Raw genomic sequence first — 19,444 nt, 5'->3', positions numbered from 1 at the left:
GCCCTTAAGACTGCTGACCTTAAGCCATCTCTTAGCTCATACTCTGTATTTCCCATTGGCATCCCTTGGTGAGCCTCAAGATTGCCAGGTTATGACATGGTTCTGAACCTGAGCCTCCAGGATGTCTGGATGACCCAGGGTGTGGGGCAGAGGGAAGTGGTCACAGTGGGACAACCTGCCACCTCTGCCCAGTGTCCCCCAGGTCTCGTGTGTCCTTTTGGGGCTGCATCACACAGGTCACACTGGGAACTGGCACATGTGTCAGTCCTCATTCCCAGGCCTCCCTGATCCCTGCAGAAATGCCATGCTTGTGTACTTTAGGCCTTCTTGGACTTCAGCAGGTTAGACAGGCAGCTGGGGAGCAGTTCACCTGGTCCATGGACCATCCCCCAGTATGAGGTGTTTATCTAGATGTCTGATGGGCTGGTGCAGGTGGCACCCCAACCCTGCCCTCCTCCCTGGCACAAGGCTTGCTTTTCTCTATGCAGGGAATGGACCCTGTCTTGGCTTCAGGAAACCCAAGCAGCCTTATCAGTGGCTGTCCTACCAGGAGGTAAGTAATAAGAGGGTAGGCCCCACCCTGTCCACCCATGCAGACCTGCACTTGGCAGGGTGCTTTGTAGGCACCCTGAATTCCCACCTGGGGATCTCCCTTCCTTGCTTTCCCATCACTTCCTCATGTCTGTGTACAGGTGGCCAACAGGGCTGAATTTCTAGGGTCTGGACTTCTCCAGCACAGTTGTAAACCATGTACAGATCAGTTTATCGGCGTTTTTGCACAAAATCGGCCAGAGGTGAGCGTCTGCCTTAACTGGTTTTAGAAGTATCTGTGGAATACAGGGTTTGGTACCATAGAACAGCCCTGTTCCCACTGTCTGAAGGGCCCAGGATAAGAAGAAAAATGGAGATCCTTTGTCTGTGTTACCCTCACTCTCTTGGCTTTGCCCCTATCAGGACAGGACATTCCAGCCATACTCCTACCACACCCTACCCAGCTGCATAAACAGTGGCTCCCTGAGGCATGGGGCAGGGTGGTGTGGGAAGGACCTGGGGATGAAGCTTTTGCAGGCTCTGGGAGTGGGTTTGGGGCTGTTTGGATTCCCATAATTCCCTGGGGGCAGCGTGGTCTGGAAGGCTGTGAGTGATGAAGCACAGCCATTTAGCCTCGTGGATCCCCTGCCTCATGCAGAGGACCAGAACAGAGCGCTCTCAGCATGAGACCCTGAGCAAGGACCCTGGTTGCTTGGGCCTAAGAGCAGTGCAGCCCTCCTGTCTGTTCTGTGCTCCCCCTTCCCCCAACTGTGTGTCTCCACAGTGGATCATCACGGAGCTCGCCTGTTACACGTACTCTATGGTGGTAGTCCCACTCTATGACACGCTGGGCCCTGGAGCAATCCGCTACATCGTCAACACAGGTGAGCCCAACTGCCCCCTCCTGCCACTGGCAGCCAGCCCCCAGACCCCAGCCTCTCAGCTTATGCTGTTTGTCTGACACTGATAAACACTGTTTCCACTCTCGGAGAACCCCGGGGGCTTCCACCTTGGCCCTTGAGTTGGCATCCTGAGTCCAGCTGTCCCCACTTGGACTTCACCTAAAGGCTTCTTCCACAGGGTGGGGCTATCAGGAAGGAGCCTCTACACCAGCCCCCACATAGGCTGCCAACCCTCTGAGTTCCCTTCAGCTTAAGGCAGATACTGGGGGGTGATAAGTAACTCAAGCAGACCTGGAATGTTGGGGCTGAGCCTGAAAAAAGGAATGCTTGGGATCCACCCATGCACTTTCCTCTGGACACAATACATGGCCCATGGCCCATGGCCCACACGGCCTGTCTTACATATTTATTTACACACAAGTATATCATGTGGCCCATGGTTCCACTGCCTGGCACGTGCTGGCCATAGTCACAGCCTGTACCGCACGGCCTGACTCTCCTTGCTGATCCCTGCAGCTGACATCAGCACCGTGATCGTGGATAAACCTCAGAAGGCCGTACTTCTTCTGGAGCACGTGGAGAGGAAGGAGACTCCAGGGCTCAAGCTGATCATCCTCATGGAACCATTTGAGGAAGCTTTGAAAGACAGAGGGCAGGAGTGCGGGGTGGTAATTAAGTCCATGCAGGCTGTGGAGGTGAGGTCTGCTTTGGGGCTGTTTACTGGGCCACAGCTGGTTGGCCACCAAGCCAGAGCTGCTGGTTATCTTCTGCCCTAGGATGGATCTCTTGGGCCATCAAGTGTGTCAGGGTTGAGACAGGGCAGGCTTCACAAGGGCTGGTGCTGGGTTGTGGGGTTGGTACCCACAGGCATCCTCTTCAAGACAGGCAGTTACTGACACAGGCGCCAACAGGCAACCCCATGGCTACTCCCGCCGCCTCATTTCCAGCTAGCTGTCAGCCTGTCTGAGCCTGAGCACTGTAGACATGAGGTCCAGGAGTCTTGAAGAGGTTCCTACAGATGTGTCCCAGACCCCTAACAGCCAGTAGAACTGATTTTTCTTTGTATGGTCTCCCAAGAGGCATCAGGTTGGTGGCAGCTTGTGGCATGCTGGAGTGACACAGGACATCCTGGCCTCTAGGGCCTCAGGCCTTGTTCAGTAGCAGCTGACCCCCACTGCCACTGTGACCACTGGAGCTAGGTCCCTGGGTCCTCCAGTTCTCCTCCTGCCTCCCTATCTGCTCTTAAGTGTACCTGTGGCACCTCTGCCCTCCATGTCTTTAGGGGCCACACCTACACTGGCAGCCCCCATCTGCCCTTCCAGCCCTGACCATTTACCTGGAAGGCCAGACCACCTAGCCATGCTGTCTGGAACATGTGTCCATATAAACCATCTCCCCATTGTGCATGTGCACAGTCCTTAGCCTCTCCCTGGGCCCCAGGCCCTATCTGTGATGTTTGGGTGGCCTAGGCCTAGGCCTGGGTATGTATCTGAGGCCACTGGGGTGATGTCTCCACATGGGCCATGTCTGGTCAGGGAATTCTGGACTCTGGGCTTGGCACAGGAGCAAAGCATACTGTGCTGAGTTTATTTTGATTTTTTTTTTTTATTGATTAGAACTTCTGAGCATTTAAAAGCTGTTTTCCTCTTCCAGGACTGTGGCCAGCAGAATCACCATGTCCCTGTGGTAAGCTTATTCTCCAGCAAGTCTTTACTAAGCACAGTGGTGTGCAGGGCCCATCCTCGCAGACCCCCTCACTATGCACAAGGGTTTGGTAGGGAGGTCGAAGTAGCACCCCTGTGTTAATAAGCAGCTCAGGAAATGCCCCCTCGAGGTGCCCAGGACTTCTGTGGATGAGGGTCCAGTGGGGGACCTGGAACAGGAGTCAGACCTTTGGAAGGGAGAAAAAAGGGCAGCCTGTCCTGGCCACCCTCGAGTCTCCAGTAACTTTTCCTTTGAGAATCCTTATGTTTTCCCCTTCAGTGTAGTGAGCTCTTCAGAGGATGGGCTGGACAAGAGCAGCAGCAGAACAGGAAGTGGCTGCCTTGTGGCATCTGCTGTCTTGGTTCTTCTTTGCTTTGTGAACTTTTCTGTGTGTCATCCCCAAGTGATCCTGCCTGGGCTGAGTCATCAGTGAGGGTCACCACCCTCTGAGAGGGGCCGTGTGGGGGCTTTCAGCTTTCTAACCAGGACTCTTGCCTCCAGCCCCCCTCGCACCTTAGCATTTCCCACTCCCTTCCCACCCCTGTGAACTTCCTCATACTCGGGCCTGAGCAGGTCACATCCATGCTTCCCAGGGCCTCTCATGGGTAGCCCTTAGTGTGTGCCCACTTCCCACACACCGTGCCCCAGCCTTAGACAACTGCTCTCCCACCCTTCAGCCGCCCTGTCTCTTGTGCCTCTATCTGTGTCCAGGGTGGTCCCTCTCCCAGAATACACACCCTTACTTCATCTGGAAAGGTCTGAACTCATGTCAGCTCATCTGGGAAACCATCCTGTACATGCATAGTGGGCTCCTCCCAGGAACCCCAGGACTATGTGTCCAGCACCAGGGCAAGAGTCTGATGTGGAGCACCCTCAGAGTGGGCAGCCCAGTTCCTGGGCTACATCTTCTGTTCCCAAGCCTAATTGCAGACATTTGGGGAAAAGTGGGAAGGAAGGACGCCCTGGGTCACATCCACTAGAAAGGTGAGATCTTTGGCAGAGGCCTAGGTGTGGTCACTGCAGCCCAGTCTCATTAGAATTCAGCTCAGACTCAGGTCAGGGAGGCTGTAGGAGCAGGTGTGAGGTTGGTGGGACATTGATGTCCATGCCCAGTTAGGTTTCCTTGGCTTTCCTTCCCTTTTCCTGGGAACTTGCCTGCTGACCTTTCTGACGATAGCGTGCAGAGCCATACACGTGTGCCAACACACACCTGCATCCTCAAACAGCACACACACACACGGGGAATGCACAGAGGGGCTGGCTGGTGGAGGGCCCAGGGATCTTGAGCCCTGGCTGGCCACACTGTGTCTCTTTCAAACACTCCTCTTCTCACCTCTACAGCCCCCGAAACCCAGTGACCTCTCCATTGTGTGTTTCACAAGCGGCACGACAGGTAAGCAGAGGCTCCCAGCTCACAGCCAGGGCCACCTGCACCCTTCCCTGGCAGCCCTGGCAGGGTGACTGCAGGGGTCTCTGGTGACCTCTGTGGGATCGGCTGAGCCTTGTCCTGTACCTGGGTTCCAGATGCTGGGTCCTTCCTGCTGCTCCCAGTGGCCAGCACAAGGCAGCATGGTGTGGCTAGATGTGAATGGACGGTGTGGACTGGGAGGTCCAGGGTGGGAGGGTGCTGTAAGCTTCCCAGAGCTGGGGCCCAGGGCGGACTGGACAGCTGGTCACATCATTCCTCTGTGTGAAGGGGTGCTCACTCCTCTGTCTCCTGCCCCTGCCTGGCCTTTGTGTCAGGGACTGAGGAAGGAGTGTGGGGTTCGGTGTCTGAGAGCTTGGTTTTGAGTCTTAGCCTCCACCACTTTCTGGGGGATCTATGAATCAATCACTTAACTTCTGCACTGCCACTGTCCCCAGTTTCTCACCTGTGATGAGGGTGGTTAAAGGTGCCAAGTAGATGATGGGAAGGTGTGTGAAAGGGCAGGACAGATGCTCTGCAGCTGGGGACTGGTATCCCACGGGCAAGGCTGTCAGAAAGAGGACCGGCAGAACTGACGCACTCCTTGCCTGGTCTGACAGAGGAGCACGTGTATGAGCATCAGCGGGAACAGCCAAGGAAGGCTTCCTGGAGGAGACAGAAGGCACCTGGGGACCATGGCCATAGGCACAGCACTCTGCAGTCTGCAGTGCCCTGTTCACCCTATCACTGTGCCACTGGGCCCTGAGCATGGCCTTTGAGGCAAGCAGGGGTGGGGACTGTCCGAGGGAACCCCAGCAGCACGTGGAGGCAGAGGGCTTGTGTCCTGTTCTCCCACCTCCCAGCACACTACTCTTCCCATTGCTGCCCATGCATCTCATCTGACGACTCAGGAAGTTACTTGCCTTTGTCCTGAAAAGGCAAGAGGTTTCCAGCCTCTTTTTCCATACCGAGGACTGGCCTGCTCTGATGACAGCTTCTGATGGGCAGTGGACTTGGGCCCACCACACCTTCCACGGATGCAGCCTCTAAGGCATTTAGCAGATCCTTGACCTGTCCCACAGGCAGGACTGTCCTTCTGGGTGGATCATGGTAAACATGACTATTGGATTGAGATGATTTTTGCCATTAACTCACATGGGTTTGAGAATTTCCACCATACTGCTAAAACCCTGTTGGAAGAAAAATAACACATCTCTTGCTGTCCAGAAGCTGATATCCAGAGCCAACCCAGAATTCAAAAGTGCCCTTCAGGTGTATGTTGCTTTTTCTTACGAGTTTCATGATACGAAATTTTGGTGACATGTCCCTCCACCCTGGGTTTGGGGGTGGGTCACTACTGTGGCCTTGGCCTTTAGCTTTGGACCTTTGCTGTCCAAGAGTGCCCTCAGGCTTTTAATAAGTCACTTAGTCACAGACGCTGCCTCCATATCTGGAACAGAACTGACTCAGAAATGTGCTGTTGCCCAGCTGGGGATGGCAGGCCTCGTGTCCAGTGCTTTTCCAGATGATGGAGTCACAATTGGAGGCTGAGCCATCCTGCCCAAGCTCTGTGTGGTGGAAGCAGGATGCATGGAGCCTGGAAAATAGGTTGTTATTTAGTGCCCAAGCCTCACACTCCAAAGGTGTGCCTGGTGCCAGGGCAGAGCTGGGGAGTGAGCAGGCCTTGTGCCTGGTGTCACCCCACCTGGCTGCACACTTGGATCTCCTTGGCATTAGCCTGAGCCTGCACTGTGCCTCTGGTAGCCATCCTCTAGTCCAGCACGCCACAGCCACGGATACAGCTTCCCTTCCATCAGTGTCCTGGCTCCAGCTTCATCAAGAGTCATATTCATTCAGTGGGGAAGATGGAAAATATGATCTGAACCTGACATTGGATTCATGATTCTGGTGGAATCATTCTGGGAAGATTTTCCTTTTGGTGTATGATGGGAATATCTGTGGAGATTCCCAGAATAAGCCAGTGCTTTGGAGCCCTAGTCAGGCCAAGAATGCCCTGGAGGAGGTGAGAGCTTGGGGTTTGTCTGTACTCAGGGATGGCTAATGGGTGTGAATGTGGTTGGATATTCATTTCAGAATAACCATCAGCTGGACTGGAATCTTAACCACCCCCCCCAAATAAAAGATAATTTGTGGGTATAACATAGTCCAGTTTGGGGAACTGGGTCCCATGAATGATAGCTCAGATGTATCCTTATGAGTTCATGTACCTTCTCTTCCCAGAGAAGAAAATACAGTGGTCTTTAAAAACCTGTCCTGCTGAGTCTATGTGTTTTCAGCATTCTTACTGTAATTTATGTAGATTCATTCATTCACCTCATTTGTTGACCATCCTCTATGCATCAGACCTAGTGTTGGAGGCTGAGGACACAGGGATGGACATGACGCAGCCCTGCCCTCATGAGCTCACAGCTCATGTCATGAGACAGTTCAGTACAACGTGGCATCCCAGGGTGCATGGAATACTAGGCCACCGAGAGGCCAGGACAGTGGGACAGAAGGGATTCTCAATCTAAGTAGAGTCCCGAAGGATTGGTAGCTGGAGGAGAAGAGGATGGGCATTCTCAGCAGAGGGAACAGTGTGTGCAGAGGATCGACAGCAAGAAAGAAAATGTTTCTTTGAGAGAGAGTTGACTAAGGAAAAGAGAGGTCTGGTTGCAGGGCCTGGGAACCCTGGCAGGAGAGGAATGATAGGGGTAGGAGTTCCAAATAAAGGCTGACCAAGAGCAGCCAGAGAGGCTAGAGGAGAACAGAACCTGTCAGCATTGTCACGTAGCTGCGCTATACCATAAGACATTGCCACAAAAATACTCACCGGTGCTCTTGGCGAAGGCTCATCATGGGATGGAGGCCAGAAGCAGAAGCTGATTGTGGTGGGCTGAGTAAGGGGTGGGAGAGGAGGATGTCAGTTCAGTAAGTGTGGACAACTCTTACAAGAAGCTTGGCTGTGTCACCAAAAGGCACACTCCAGAGTGTTCCTAGCAACACTTTGAATAGTCACAATCTGGAGACAACTCAAATGCCCATCAGCAATAGAATGGTATGTCAGCAAACAGGAAAGGATACCTCAATGTTGAGTGAAAGAAATCAGGTGCAAAATGTCATATGATTTCTTTTGTTTAAAATGACAAAACACAGTAAAGGACTCTGGTTCCAGAAGTCAGGATAACGGTCACCTTCCAGGATAACGGTGCCCTGGAATGCTGATGATGTTCTGTTTCTTGATCTGGGTGCTAGGGGCCCAGGTAAGTTCACTTTGAAAAAAGTCTATTGAGCTGTACACTTATTTGAGCACTTTTGTATATGTATGTTATACATAAGAGAGTGTTTATTTTTTTATAAAGAGAGATTAGCTGTGAAGGGATGACAGAGAGCAAGAGTGGCAGCTGCCGGGGGCCATGGGGTTGAGGGAGGTGGGGTTTTTGTTGTTTTCCTGGAAATACCTGGAAGTGTTTCTTATGGTTGAGAGGGAGCCACTGGAGGTAGAGGAAAGGGAGGTGATGCTCAGTGGAGCAAAGCCCCCAAAAGTTTGGTTTGGGTTGGGGGAGAGAGGAGGCCTCCAAGTACCAGAAAGAGATGCACCCCACCCAGGGGACAGAGGGAGGAAGAGTGGATTCTGGGGGCCCTCCTCTGTGGAGTAGAAGTCAGGATCATGGCCTGAGGGTGAGGGGCGTCCTGAATAGACCCGAGTCTAGGGGCACCATGTGACAGTTTCTGTAAAGAGACCCCCTCTTGGGCTAGAGACCATGAGCCTCTTGCCTCCCAACTGGGACCTGGAAGTCTCCTCCCAGGGTTTGTTGTCAACATTCACTTCTCCTTTATCCCTTGGCATTTCTCTTGAGATTCTCAGACCGTCCGTCCTTAGGTTATATTACGCATGAGCAAGTCGGCCAATCTAGCAGATCTAAAGCTGTATATAGCACAGGACAATATTTTGTGACAGATCTGTTTTTATACTTAATGTTTGGGGGATGTTCCTTTAAAAATTCCAAAATTTGAGAATCCACAGGTGAAAATTTCCAGGTGATACTCTCAGAATAGTTGGTGGGCCTGGGGACTCTGGGATTTACACATAGGAGACAATTCAGAGAAATTTCTTAATATGGGCCTGTGTTTGAGGATGGAAGAACAAGCAGAGGTAAAACAGATCCCACAGATCTTCTTTTCAAAAGGAAGATATTTTAGCAATCATATTTAACATTCTTTTTACAAAATATAATTTAAAAAATCCTGTAACTTTCTGTGTCTCCAGAATCACCTCCGTGATTTGCAGTATGGGTGTAGGTGCCTGAGCACATGTTAAAACCCCGTCCACCACACATCTTGGTCAGACAGAGATGGTGCCATTACTGATGCTTGTCTCTGGCAAATGGGTCACCAGTAAGTTGAGCAAAAGGGCCTTAAGGGATATAATGATGAGAGCAACTTTATTTTTATCTCCATCTGTTCCTTTAAACGTTCTCAGTGTGGGTAGTTCTTAGTCTGCCCCTGGATAAAATCTTTAAGCATCTCCTGCCTTTTCTGGTCACTCTCAGATAAGTCCCCTGAGACATGGACACGGTCTCAGTTCAGAATTACAAGTTTCAGTCCACAGTACCACTGGCTGCAGGCTTGGTGGGGAAGACATGGTCTGGCTTCCTCTCTTCCCTTCTGATGGTCCTCCTCCTCCGCCAGCTTGCTAATGAAGGTTTCTGTTCTCTCCCACCAGACAGAAGTGGGGAGGGAGAATGAGTCAGTGGGAAAGGAAAGCTGGGAGATGGTTTAGGGCAAACATTTACAGTGCGCTCTCTGTTTCACGGACGCTTGGACGAGTTCTCCTGATACAGACGGTGCCCCTCCTTTGTCTGTCTGCTCCCTACTCCACTTGTGTGTCAGCTTGTGTGTCAGGTGTACACTCTATTGCTCCTACCCTGATTTTGTGGGGAAATGGACCTGTGGACAAGATTCCTTTTTAAAGCACCGTTCCCATCACCGCTCAGTGTTCCTTCTGCAGACTCTGTATCCAGTTCCTGAGATTTATTGGTGGGTGTGTGTGTGTGTGTGTGTGTTTTTTGTAGCCACATCCTTTTTCCCCTGTCTCATGGACCCCCAGCTGTAGGGAACATGACTGGGTTCTTCAAGTAATCCCAATGAGGGCTGAGTTAGCTTGGGTTTAAGATAGGGATTGGGAGAGAGGACCCCTCATTCTTCCCCTTTTGATGGGCTCTAGAACTCAGAATAGCTGTATCCAAAGAAATCCTCCTCACAAATTCTCCCTCATTCATTCATAGTCTCTCTCTCCCTCTCTGTTATTGAGGTGAAATTCACATATTTTGAAGTGAACAATTCAGTGGCATTTACTACAGTACTCTCTTAATCTCTACTCAGTCCTTTTGTTACCTCTTTCTGGGTGAGGCTTGCAGTTAGTATATTGGTGTCTTTGATATTTCTTGGGTAAGTTCTGCACATGATCTGGCCCCTCACTGTTGGAATTTCGCAGCTATAGTATCTTCTGCCTCAGTGGAAACTTCTAATTTTAATATCTTTTGCCCGCGACTTATGTCCTTAGGCCTTATAGAAGCCCTATGAGGTTGGTGTCACTGTCCCTACTTTTCAGGTTAGGAAACTGAAAGCAGAAAAATTTCCAGTGTTATGCTGACAGTGAGGGGCAAGGCCAGGATTTGAGCCCAGTCAGATCCGTCCAGCAGCAGGGCCGGTGTTGTATCCACCCTCACATGAAATGGTGACCACACAGCCTCCCCCCTCCACCCAGCCCGCTGTGCCCTCAGTCCCCACCTGGCCTCTGTCCTCTGAGCCATCCTAGAAGCCCTGGGCTTCCTCACAAGCAATAGTAAAAGGTCATGTCAAGACAAAGCGGGAATACCCATGTTCCATCTGTGCTAATGAGCAGGCACGCAGGGCCACCCCCAGCACTCTGTACCTCCAGCCTGGCCTTAGCACAGCTGGCCGCTGGGTTCTGAGGACTAGAGCTGCTCAGACCCAGAGAACTGAGTAGGTCACTGGTGCATGTAAGGAGACGGGGGGCCGAGAGTCCATGCTCCCTGAGGGAGGCAGAAGGGAAAGCACAGGCCACAGATAGCCAGCCCTCCAGGCCTGGGGTCACCCCACCTGTGCAGTTGTCACCTGCCTTCTGGTCTCAAACATCTGGGAACCTCATGGTGGGCTTTGAGTGTCTACAGGATGAAGGTCCCTGACACAGCAGTCCTCTGCCTGGGACTCTGAAGGCGGCTGTGGACAAAGGCCAGAGGCTTGCGTGGACAGTGCTAGGTGTCTGGGACTGCTCAAGGGGTGGCCCTTGGGCTTCTAACTAATTCTCCTTCTTGCTCTCTCCTTTCAGGGAACCCAAAAGGTGCGATGCTCACCCATGGGAACGTGGTGGCTGATTTCTCAGGCTTTCTGAAAGTGACAGAGGTGAATAAAGTAGACTCACTAATGCAAGTGTCTCTTGAGGACACCTTAAGCCTCAGAGGCTTTTTGTGTTTCCTTTTTTCCCCTGATATAATCTGGAATGCCTTTCACAGGCAGGAGTTTTTGTTCTCATTGGAGCAGCCCCACTTTCACGGGCTCTTTGAACCCCAAACACTGAAATGACCCATACCTGATAAATATTCAGCTGATTTCTAAGAGTGCTAAGGTCCCAGAAAGAAAAATGTGGAAACTTAGTTCTCATTTTTAACTTCAAAAATTGAGATACCTGTGGTTTTACGTGTACCTTCATTTAGAAGGTAATCCTTAATAACTTGTTTTCCCAAGTAGGTCAGAGTTTAATTCAGTCATTTTGTGTTTAAGGACTATTAGCATCTGAGAAACAGTGACAGTTGCTAATTTTTAAGGCTGTGCTAAAAAAGGTAAATCTAAAATGAAAAAAATCTTGATATCTTGGCCTGACAAAAGCATGTTAGCATTTTTAACCAGCTAAGAAAGGAGGACCTTTTCCCACAAGTGGTGAGTATCTGAATGCACCTTTTCATATAAATTAAGCTTTTCCTCCATTGTGGAAAAAAAATCACTCTCCACATTCACACCAAATGCCATTACGGAGCATATGCCCATGCAGTTATATATTTGGGTAGAAAACCCTGAGAGACGGTTGGTAGCTGAGCCAGGCCGGGAGCCATGAGCAAGGTTCCCAGGGCTTGTCCAAACTCACCTGAAAGCCAGCCCAGCAGTGAAGACCTCTGAAAGAGGGCAGAGAGCAGGGAGGGCAGCCCAGGGGAGCTTGTCCCTGAGCAGAGCCCAGTGGCCAGAGCAGCCCGGTCGCTGAGGCCGGTCCCATCCCGGGGACTGGGATCCTTCTCGGCCTTCCCCTTTAAGGCCCTGTTCCCAGGCCCAGGGCATACAGTCCCTAGTAGGCAGACCTAGGGTTCTCTGGGCCCCTTTCTCTGGAAGAAGGACTAGAAAGTGCCAACCATTCGAGACCTTCTGTGCCCAGGTGGCCCAAAGACACTGGTGAAATGGGGCCTGAGGCAGACCCTGCAGCCGTGGGGAGGAGGGGGCGAGCCAGGCTGGCCCTGAAGACTGTGAGTGAGGGGCAGGCCCTCCCAGAGGAGACTTCCCTGCGGAGCCCAACTCCGCTGGTATATGTGTGCTTCAACTGGCTCTTTGCTTCTGCAGATAACCTAGACCCACTGGCGCTTCGACCTAACACTCCGCTTCCTACGCTGCCCTGTTTTTTCTTTCTGCACCTTCCATCTTCCTCTCTCATTTTTCTCTCTCTCTCATCTCATGTCTCTCTCTCTGTCTCCCCCTCTCCCCACTGCCCTTCCCCTCTTCCTGTTTGCCCCTCCAGGTCATTTTCTCTTTATTGTTTTATGACTCTCTTGTCGTCTTCCTGTCAGTGTTTCTTTCCTTTCTGTCTCCCATGCCCGGCACCTGCAGAAAGTGATCTTTCCGAGACAGGACGATGTGCTCATCTCCTTCCTGCCTCTGGCTCACATGTTTGAGAGAGTCATCCAGGTAAGACGCCCGCCTGACTGACCGGGCCTTGCCTGGGCTCCTTCTGTTTTCTTACAGAGTCAGTGGGCTCCCACTTGTGCGGATGTGCACATTTCCTATTTGCCTTTAGCACACATGTTTGAGCGAATGGTGCAGGTAAGGCCCTGGCTTCAGGGAGGCACAGGGTGTGCCCAGAACCCAGAACCCTATCACGGTGTCACTTGTCACTGGTGGCATGAAGTAGAACCGCCCTGTCCTCAGAAGTTGCCACATGGGTCAGAGGACCTTGTCCACCCCACCTGTGCCACCTAGGAGCACTGCTCCAGGGAACACCCAGGCCTGCCCTGTCTCACCTGTGGACAGACCTTGGCTGAGAGAGGCCCTGGCTGACAGCATCTGCTCAGAGAGCGTTGCGGCTCTGCAGAAGTGCTTTCCCATTCAAACTCTGTGCGGTATGGCTCCAATTATGGCCAAAACACCTATATTCCATAACTTCCGTCACTCACAAACCCCTAAAAAAGAAAATAAGACAATAAAGTTGGGGAATCAAACTGTCATGACCCCTCCGGCTGTAGATGGGACTGGCATAATGATTGGCTCTGGGACAGGCCTTGTGGGGACGAAGAGGGAATGGAGGAGTCCACACAAGGTTGTGGGGACAAAGAATTCCCCATGTGTGTGTGTCACTTGAGGGACCAGCCTGTGCACAAAGTGTCTTCAGAGTCTCTCCTGTTTTGCCTTAGGCATGATCTGGTATATCTGGGCATGCTTTCCAGCTTTCCAGACCTGGATTCGAATGCCAGCAGTTACTGTGAACTGGTTTTGTGACTCTGGGCCAGTCCCTTTACCTTTCTGATCTTTGTGTTCCTTATCTGTAAAATGGAGATTAGAAATAGTCTCTACCTTACAGGGCTCCTCTGAGCATTGAAGAAAGGAGCATATACTAGGCCCCTGACATACTCCTAGTCCAATTAGCAACCAGCCAGGCTTCCCCTCAGCCTCCCACAGCCGACATTAGCAGCATTTCCAGTACTTGTGGACACTGCAATCCTCCAGAGTCGCCGAGGTGTCCCTGGGGAGGTCCACAGGCACTCTGAGACATGGAGCAGACACACTGTCAGGATTTGGTACAGCTCAGAGACCTGTCCCTGCTCCAGGGAGGCCCCTGTCCAGGGTTTGGGAGTAAGCGTGAAGGGGCAGGCACCAGTGAGCCTGGCGGCTCCAACATGTCCCGAAGGCTCAGGATTCCACTCTGTCTCCTGCTTCTTGTCTCCGTTTCTGAATGGGACTTAGTGGGAAGGTGGTGAGATATGGGTGTGGGGGGAGTGTCACCTCAGATGGCATTCTTCAGAGTCCCATGGCAGCAGCCAGAGCTGGGTCAGGGGGTCATGGGCGCCCTGCACGTAGAGCAGAGCTTTGCACAGCTCTGGACTGCAGCAGGAGTGACCTCCCTGAGGGACTACCCGCTTCCTGTCCTTTTCCTCCAGTCTGTCGTCTACTGCCATGGAGGGCGCGTGGGCTTCTTCCAGGGAGACATCCGCCTGCTCTCGGATGACATGAAGGCTCTGTGCCCCACCATCTTCCCTGTGGTCCCACGACTGCTGAACAGGATGTACGACAAGGTGAGCCCTGCAGGGAGTCTGGCCAGGCTGAGGGGCACACACTGCTTGTAGGGACGGAGGCTGGAGCCCCAGGCAAGCTTTTTACACCTCCGCCCCTAGGTCCTGAAAGTCACCTCCTCTCGTATTCCCTGTTTCTCATCCCTCCTCCTGGGTTCTTCCTAGTCTCCAAAACCCTGACTGGGACACTTTTTCAGGAACCTCTTTCCCTGCACCATGCCTAGACCTTGGTAGTGTTAACCTTTAACTGAATGTCACACGTTCAGTGACCTCCTGCAGGGGCAAAAACAGTGTGGCTTCTCTGCTGGCCAGTTTGGGCCTTCTTCCTGTGGGTATGTCTAGAGGTGGGACCTGCAGGCCTGACAGCTGTTTCCAATTTCTGTTCCTCAGATCTTCAGCCAGGCAGACACACCACTGAAGCGCTGGCTCCTGGAATTTGCAGCCATGCGTAAACAGGCTGAGGTCCGGAGTGGAATCATCAGGAATGACAGCATCTGGGATGAACTCTTCTTCAATAAGATTCAGGTATGAACATGAACAAGTGATTATAGAGTGACACCTATGTCTCCAGTGGGTGACCTTACAGAAGAATTAGAGAAGTTCATCTCAGTAGCCTGTAGTCTTATCAAATCGTAACTTATTTGCTAATGAAATCAAAGGTTAAGCTACCATTGAAATTTTGAAGGACTCATTTTTGTTCTTTGGAGATGTGTTATATTTGCCAAAGGCAACCAGCAAGAAGGACTCCTAAGTAAGTTCCTTGACCTCTACAGAAATGAGGGCAACTTTGCCACCTCTACCTCCAGGTCCTGAGGAGCCCCTGGGGTTCACCAGGGAGCTTGTGGAGCCAGAAGATTCTTTTGGCCCTCCCTATAGCCTTGGCCACCCTGATTTTCCAGTTGCACAAGGTTCTAGCCAGATGGCCAAGAATCTTCTTTCCCTTCCTGCTTCCCATCCCTTCACCCTCTTCCAAAGCAAGCTGATTATGCATTACTCATTTCTGTATCTTCACTAAAGTTTTCAAGCTCTGCATTACTCAAAGAATTTGTAGTTAATTTGTAGCATTGTTTTTTCTTACTACTTAATTTTTAGCTGTGAAAATTGATATTTAAACCTTATTGGCTCAACTTACAAAGTGTTTAAAAAGTTTTTTGTCCTTGGCAGTGCGTAGTCAATAGTGCATGATATTGATTTAGAAATGAAAAAGGCCATGCCATTAAGGCAGAAGTGGGAATAAATTGTCCTAAGTAATTGTTTTGGATGCTTGCAAATGATGGGAGAGTGAGGGAACATCTGTGTCTTTTATGGAAGGGAGAACCAAAACTATGGAATGCCACACAGATTAATGGCCCTTATTCTCAAAAGATGTGTCCATATTGTGCGTTGGATTGCAAAAGATTTGCAGATACTAACTACTATATATAAAATAGATAAACACACAGGGAACTATATTCAATATCTTGCAGCAACCTGTAATGAAAAAGAATATGAAAACAAACATATGCATGTATATGTATGACTGAATTATTATGCTGTACACCAGAATTGACACAACATTGTAAACTGACTGTACTTCAATAAAACAACAACAACAACAACAAAAACTGATTGGGTTGATTCCTTTGGAAGAAGAAGGGACTTCCTCAGCTCTTGTGAAGTCTCAGGCCGCCTTTCTGATCCCTACCTTTGGGGTCCAGAGAGGGTACAATTGTTGAATGTTGACTTTGGGTGAGGCCCAGATGGGCTACATGCTGCCTCTAGCAGCACAGGCTTTGCCAGGCTCTCTGTCTTCCCACAGGCCAGTCTTGGTGGGTGTGTGCGGATGATCGTTACTGGAGCAGCCCCTGCATCACCAACAGTCCTGGGATTCCTCCGCGCGGCTCTCGGGTGCCAGGTATTGCCTTTATATGGCCTTCCCTGTGGGTAACGCAGTGTGTGTTAGGACAGGCAGGAAACACATTATACCCTCTATGGTACAGAAAGAGATCCTGGGGGCAAGATTTTTGTGGGTTAAAAGCTCCCTCCTCTGAAAATGTAAAATCCCTGAGTTACTGAAAGCCAAGATAGCCTTGTGACTTTCTGGAGAGCCCAGGTGTGTATCCACTCTGGGAAAAATCATCATCAGTGTGCTGGAGAACCTGTACCATGCCTGTAACAGCATCTCTGCATTCACCAGCCTGCAGAATGTCTCCCAGCCCAGAGAAGGAACACAAAGGAGAGGAACGAAAGTTCATTTATGTGCTTCTATTTGATTCAGTAGGTTTTATCACTGCTAAAAAATTCATTCCTTCATTTATCCATTCAATTAATATTTATTAAATTCCTGCATATGCAGAGTATAGTAACATTGTTGTGACTGGTGGGTTTTAAGTAAAGTAGGCACATCTATTTCATAAATGTGCATGCTTAAATTTTATTCTTTAGAAGCCATAGACTTCTTAAATTGACCTCCTATTCTGCACGAACATGGCCTGATCGCTCCTAAAGGTCTCCCACATGGTCTGCCCATGGGGCTCTGAAGGGAAATATCTTACAGAGACAAAACCTTTAGCACACTGTTAAATACTTATTTTTAATACATATTATTCAAATGAAAAACAGAGTCAGTGGTTGAAAATAGGTTGGAAATCTTTACCCCAACCACATAACCTTACCTACTAACTGTCTGTGGTAAAAAACAGCACTTCTTCCAAGCAAAGTAGCCACACCTGTCGTCTGTGTTCAGCTTCACCTGGAGTTTCCTACCTCCCAGGCACCTGCTCTCCCACCGTCCCCAGCATGGAGCACCCAGATGTCAGTGGGCGGTTAACTGGCTGAAAAGGGTAGCCAGTCAGCTGCAAGAGGGTGTGTGCCTACAGGATGGATTTCCATGTTTTGCTTAAAGGTTTATGAAGGTTACGGCCAAACAGAGTGCACAGCTGGATGTACCTTCACGACACCTGGGGACTGGACCTCAGGTAGGACCAGCTGGAGATGTGGGAATGAGTTAGAATAGCAGGCTCCAAAACTTCCTAATGGGAAGTATATTTACAAGGGCACTTAGGAAATAGCAAAAGAAATAGAAGAAAAACAGTGATGGTGGCTGTGTCTCTGTTTGTAGCATTATGGATCTGTTGCTTTCTTTGTTACAAATTTTTGTATTTCCTACTTTTTTTGGTATATTCCTATTTTGTAGATAAAGAGAAGTCATGTTTGAAAAAAGAAGGAAGAAGTAATAGATCACAAAATACAGCTCCAGGTGGAAAAATGCTTATAATGTCAATATGTTGGATTTTATAGTTTTGAAATATCACACAGTCTTGCTTATAGTCATTTTAGAATGAAGGAAGCAGGCTATGAATTGGATATGATTTAGGAAGGAGAGACAAGTTCATAGCAGCCAATGCACTGTTTCTTAAAGGGCCATTTCAGGGGCCCTTTGGGACTGTGTCTCCTGTGATAGCAATGTCTATAAGGCAGCGGTAACCTCAGAACAGACCGGCCACTATTCACACCCTCATTCTGGAGAGACTCATCTTTCAGGGCAAGGAGGAAGAAACAGGTAGCCCATGTATGATCCATCACCAAATTTAGACCAAATACTGGAAGAATCTGAAAAACATTCACCAAAGGATTTCTTCAAGATATCAACTTCCTCTGTGAGCCTGGGGCCACCCCTCATGCTTAAATTTGCTCAACTACAAACCAGAAAACTTGGGGTGATGTGCAGAGAAAAGAAATATGCTCAGTAATGCGATACTATTTTCCGAGCACCTTGAGGTAGTCAGCAGAAACATGATAGGTTGATTCTAAGTTGAAAGCCCATTTGGCCAAGTCAAGTACAGAAGCATTTTTTTTTTCTGAGTTTTTATCTCTTTAAATTCTAGCTGAATAAACCCTATTTTATATATGAGTTTGATCTCTCTACCACTGGCAGATTTACTACAAGGACTATCTTCTGAGTTCCTGGCTCATTAGGTTTTTTCTTACTGCTGCCATCATACTTACTGATAGCTCACACCTATCCCTTTCTTTTTGGACACTCTCTTCCCCCTTATGTTATCCTTTATATTCTCCTATGTAAGACTTTTGAGGTTTTGCCTTTTCAATGCCTCCTTACCATAAAAACTTGCAAAGGCTTTGGGTATGAGAAGATAGGTATCTTTGTACAATATGTAAAAGATCTGGCAGTCTCTTGTTTAAAAGAGAAACAAAAGTGTCACAGTCTCTTCTTTCATCTACGTGGCTCACTTTTTTTTCAGGACCTTGGCCAGCACCTGCTTAACCCTCCTCCACCTTGCCAGCTGAATTGTGTAACAACCACAGACAATTACTAGAAAATGACTTAGATGTAATTTTGTGATTGGAGTGTATAAGACCAAGAAAATTTGAAGTCTTTTTTTGGGAGAGGGGGATGAGTTACCTCATCCTTGTTTTCTATTCCTTTGTCACTCAAAGTGTAGGGTGTAGCCCAGAAGCATCGGCATCACCTGGATGCCTGTAAGAAATGTAGACTCTCAGGCCCCATCCCAGACCTACTGAATCGAATCTACATTTTTAACAAGAATTCTAGACGATTACTATGTACATTAATCTACAGTCTGGTGACTCAAAGAAAAGATGATGACTGTATTTTATGATCCCCAAACCAAGATGTGTGATCTGAAGTTGGGGGAAATGGTTTAATTGTAAAAAAAAATTTATTATTAAAAATCCTGACTGTTTTGTTGATGTGGGTATGAGCCTCCTCACGGACCCTGTGCAGGCTGGTGCTGGGCCAGGCGTGCCTGTCCATTTCTTTAAGAATCGTATGTAAAACAAAGGCCCAGGAAAGGTTAGTCTCTCCTTTCTCCAGAACTCTATCATCAGTGCTTGCTTGTGACAGACGCCCATTTAAAGATGTACTGCTTTCCATCCCTAATTCCCCACTTTGACCACTTGGGGTTGTACGTGGCGTGGAGCATCTTGGGTGCTGAAACTGATCTGAACACTGACAAATGCCGTATTGCTCTGGTGTTCTAGGACACGTAGGGGCACCTCTGCCCTGCAACCATATCAAGCTCGTCGATGTCGAGGAACTGAACTATTGGACCAGCAACGGAGAGGGAGAGGTAAACTCGAGCATTTAGCCATTCATGTCCATGGATGCCATACATGTAGTGAGTAAAAGAAAAAAAAATGGAATGGAGTTGTTTTCCTTCCACCTTATGCGTAAAGTCATTTTATATTACTGATTAATTTGACTCCACTGAATTGCACATTTCCTCTCCACTTTATGGAGAAACCAACCCCCAAGCCTGGGACTGCGCTGGTCTAAATCAAGATTTGGGATTCCTAAACCTTAAAAAAAT

The 19,444-nt window shown here is 49.4% G+C and overlaps 1 protein-coding gene across 7 annotated transcripts in view; it reads left to right on the top strand.

Moving 5' to 3' along the window:
- The window catches only part of ACSL6 (acyl-CoA synthetase long chain family member 6), a 63,068-nt gene that overhangs the window by 21,168 nt on the left and 22,456 nt on the right, over window positions 1-19,444 (top strand). For 4 of the 7 annotated variants that reach the window (XR_010380092.1, XM_031448967.2, XM_031448964.2 and 1 more), the window contains 13 exons: window positions 489-553; window positions 693-794; window positions 1,316-1,415; window positions 1,950-2,128; window positions 3,087-3,119; window positions 4,479-4,530; window positions 10,898-10,971; window positions 12,439-12,516; window positions 13,983-14,117; window positions 14,505-14,639; window positions 15,913-16,008; window positions 16,999-17,071; window positions 19,116-19,204. Coding sequence is in view for 6 of the 7 variants with exons in the window: in XM_031448967.2 (XP_031304827.1) it covers window positions 489-553; window positions 693-794; window positions 1,316-1,415; window positions 1,950-2,128; window positions 3,087-3,119; window positions 4,479-4,530; window positions 10,898-10,971; window positions 12,439-12,516; window positions 13,983-14,117; window positions 14,505-14,639; window positions 15,913-16,008; window positions 16,999-17,071; window positions 19,116-19,204 (1,211 nt within the window). In the remaining variant the exon portion in view is untranslated. Of the gene's footprint in view, window positions 1-488; window positions 554-692; window positions 795-1,315; window positions 1,416-1,949; window positions 2,129-3,086; window positions 3,120-4,478; window positions 4,531-10,897; window positions 10,972-12,438; window positions 12,517-12,573; window positions 12,652-13,982; window positions 14,118-14,504; window positions 14,640-15,912; window positions 16,009-16,998; window positions 17,072-19,115; window positions 19,205-19,444 lie in introns of all 7 variants that reach the window. The other 3 variants (XM_031448968.2, XM_031448965.2, XM_031448966.2) reach the window with 2 other exon arrangements.

The sequence above is a fragment of the Camelus dromedarius genome, chromosome 3 (genome assembly GCF_036321535.1).
Source record: "Camelus dromedarius isolate mCamDro1 chromosome 3, mCamDro1.pat, whole genome shotgun sequence".
NCBI lineage: Eukaryota > Metazoa > Chordata > Mammalia > Artiodactyla > Camelidae > Camelus > Camelus dromedarius.
The sequence above is the reverse complement of the archived record's forward strand: the minus strand, read 5'-3'. Positions and strand labels throughout refer to the sequence as shown.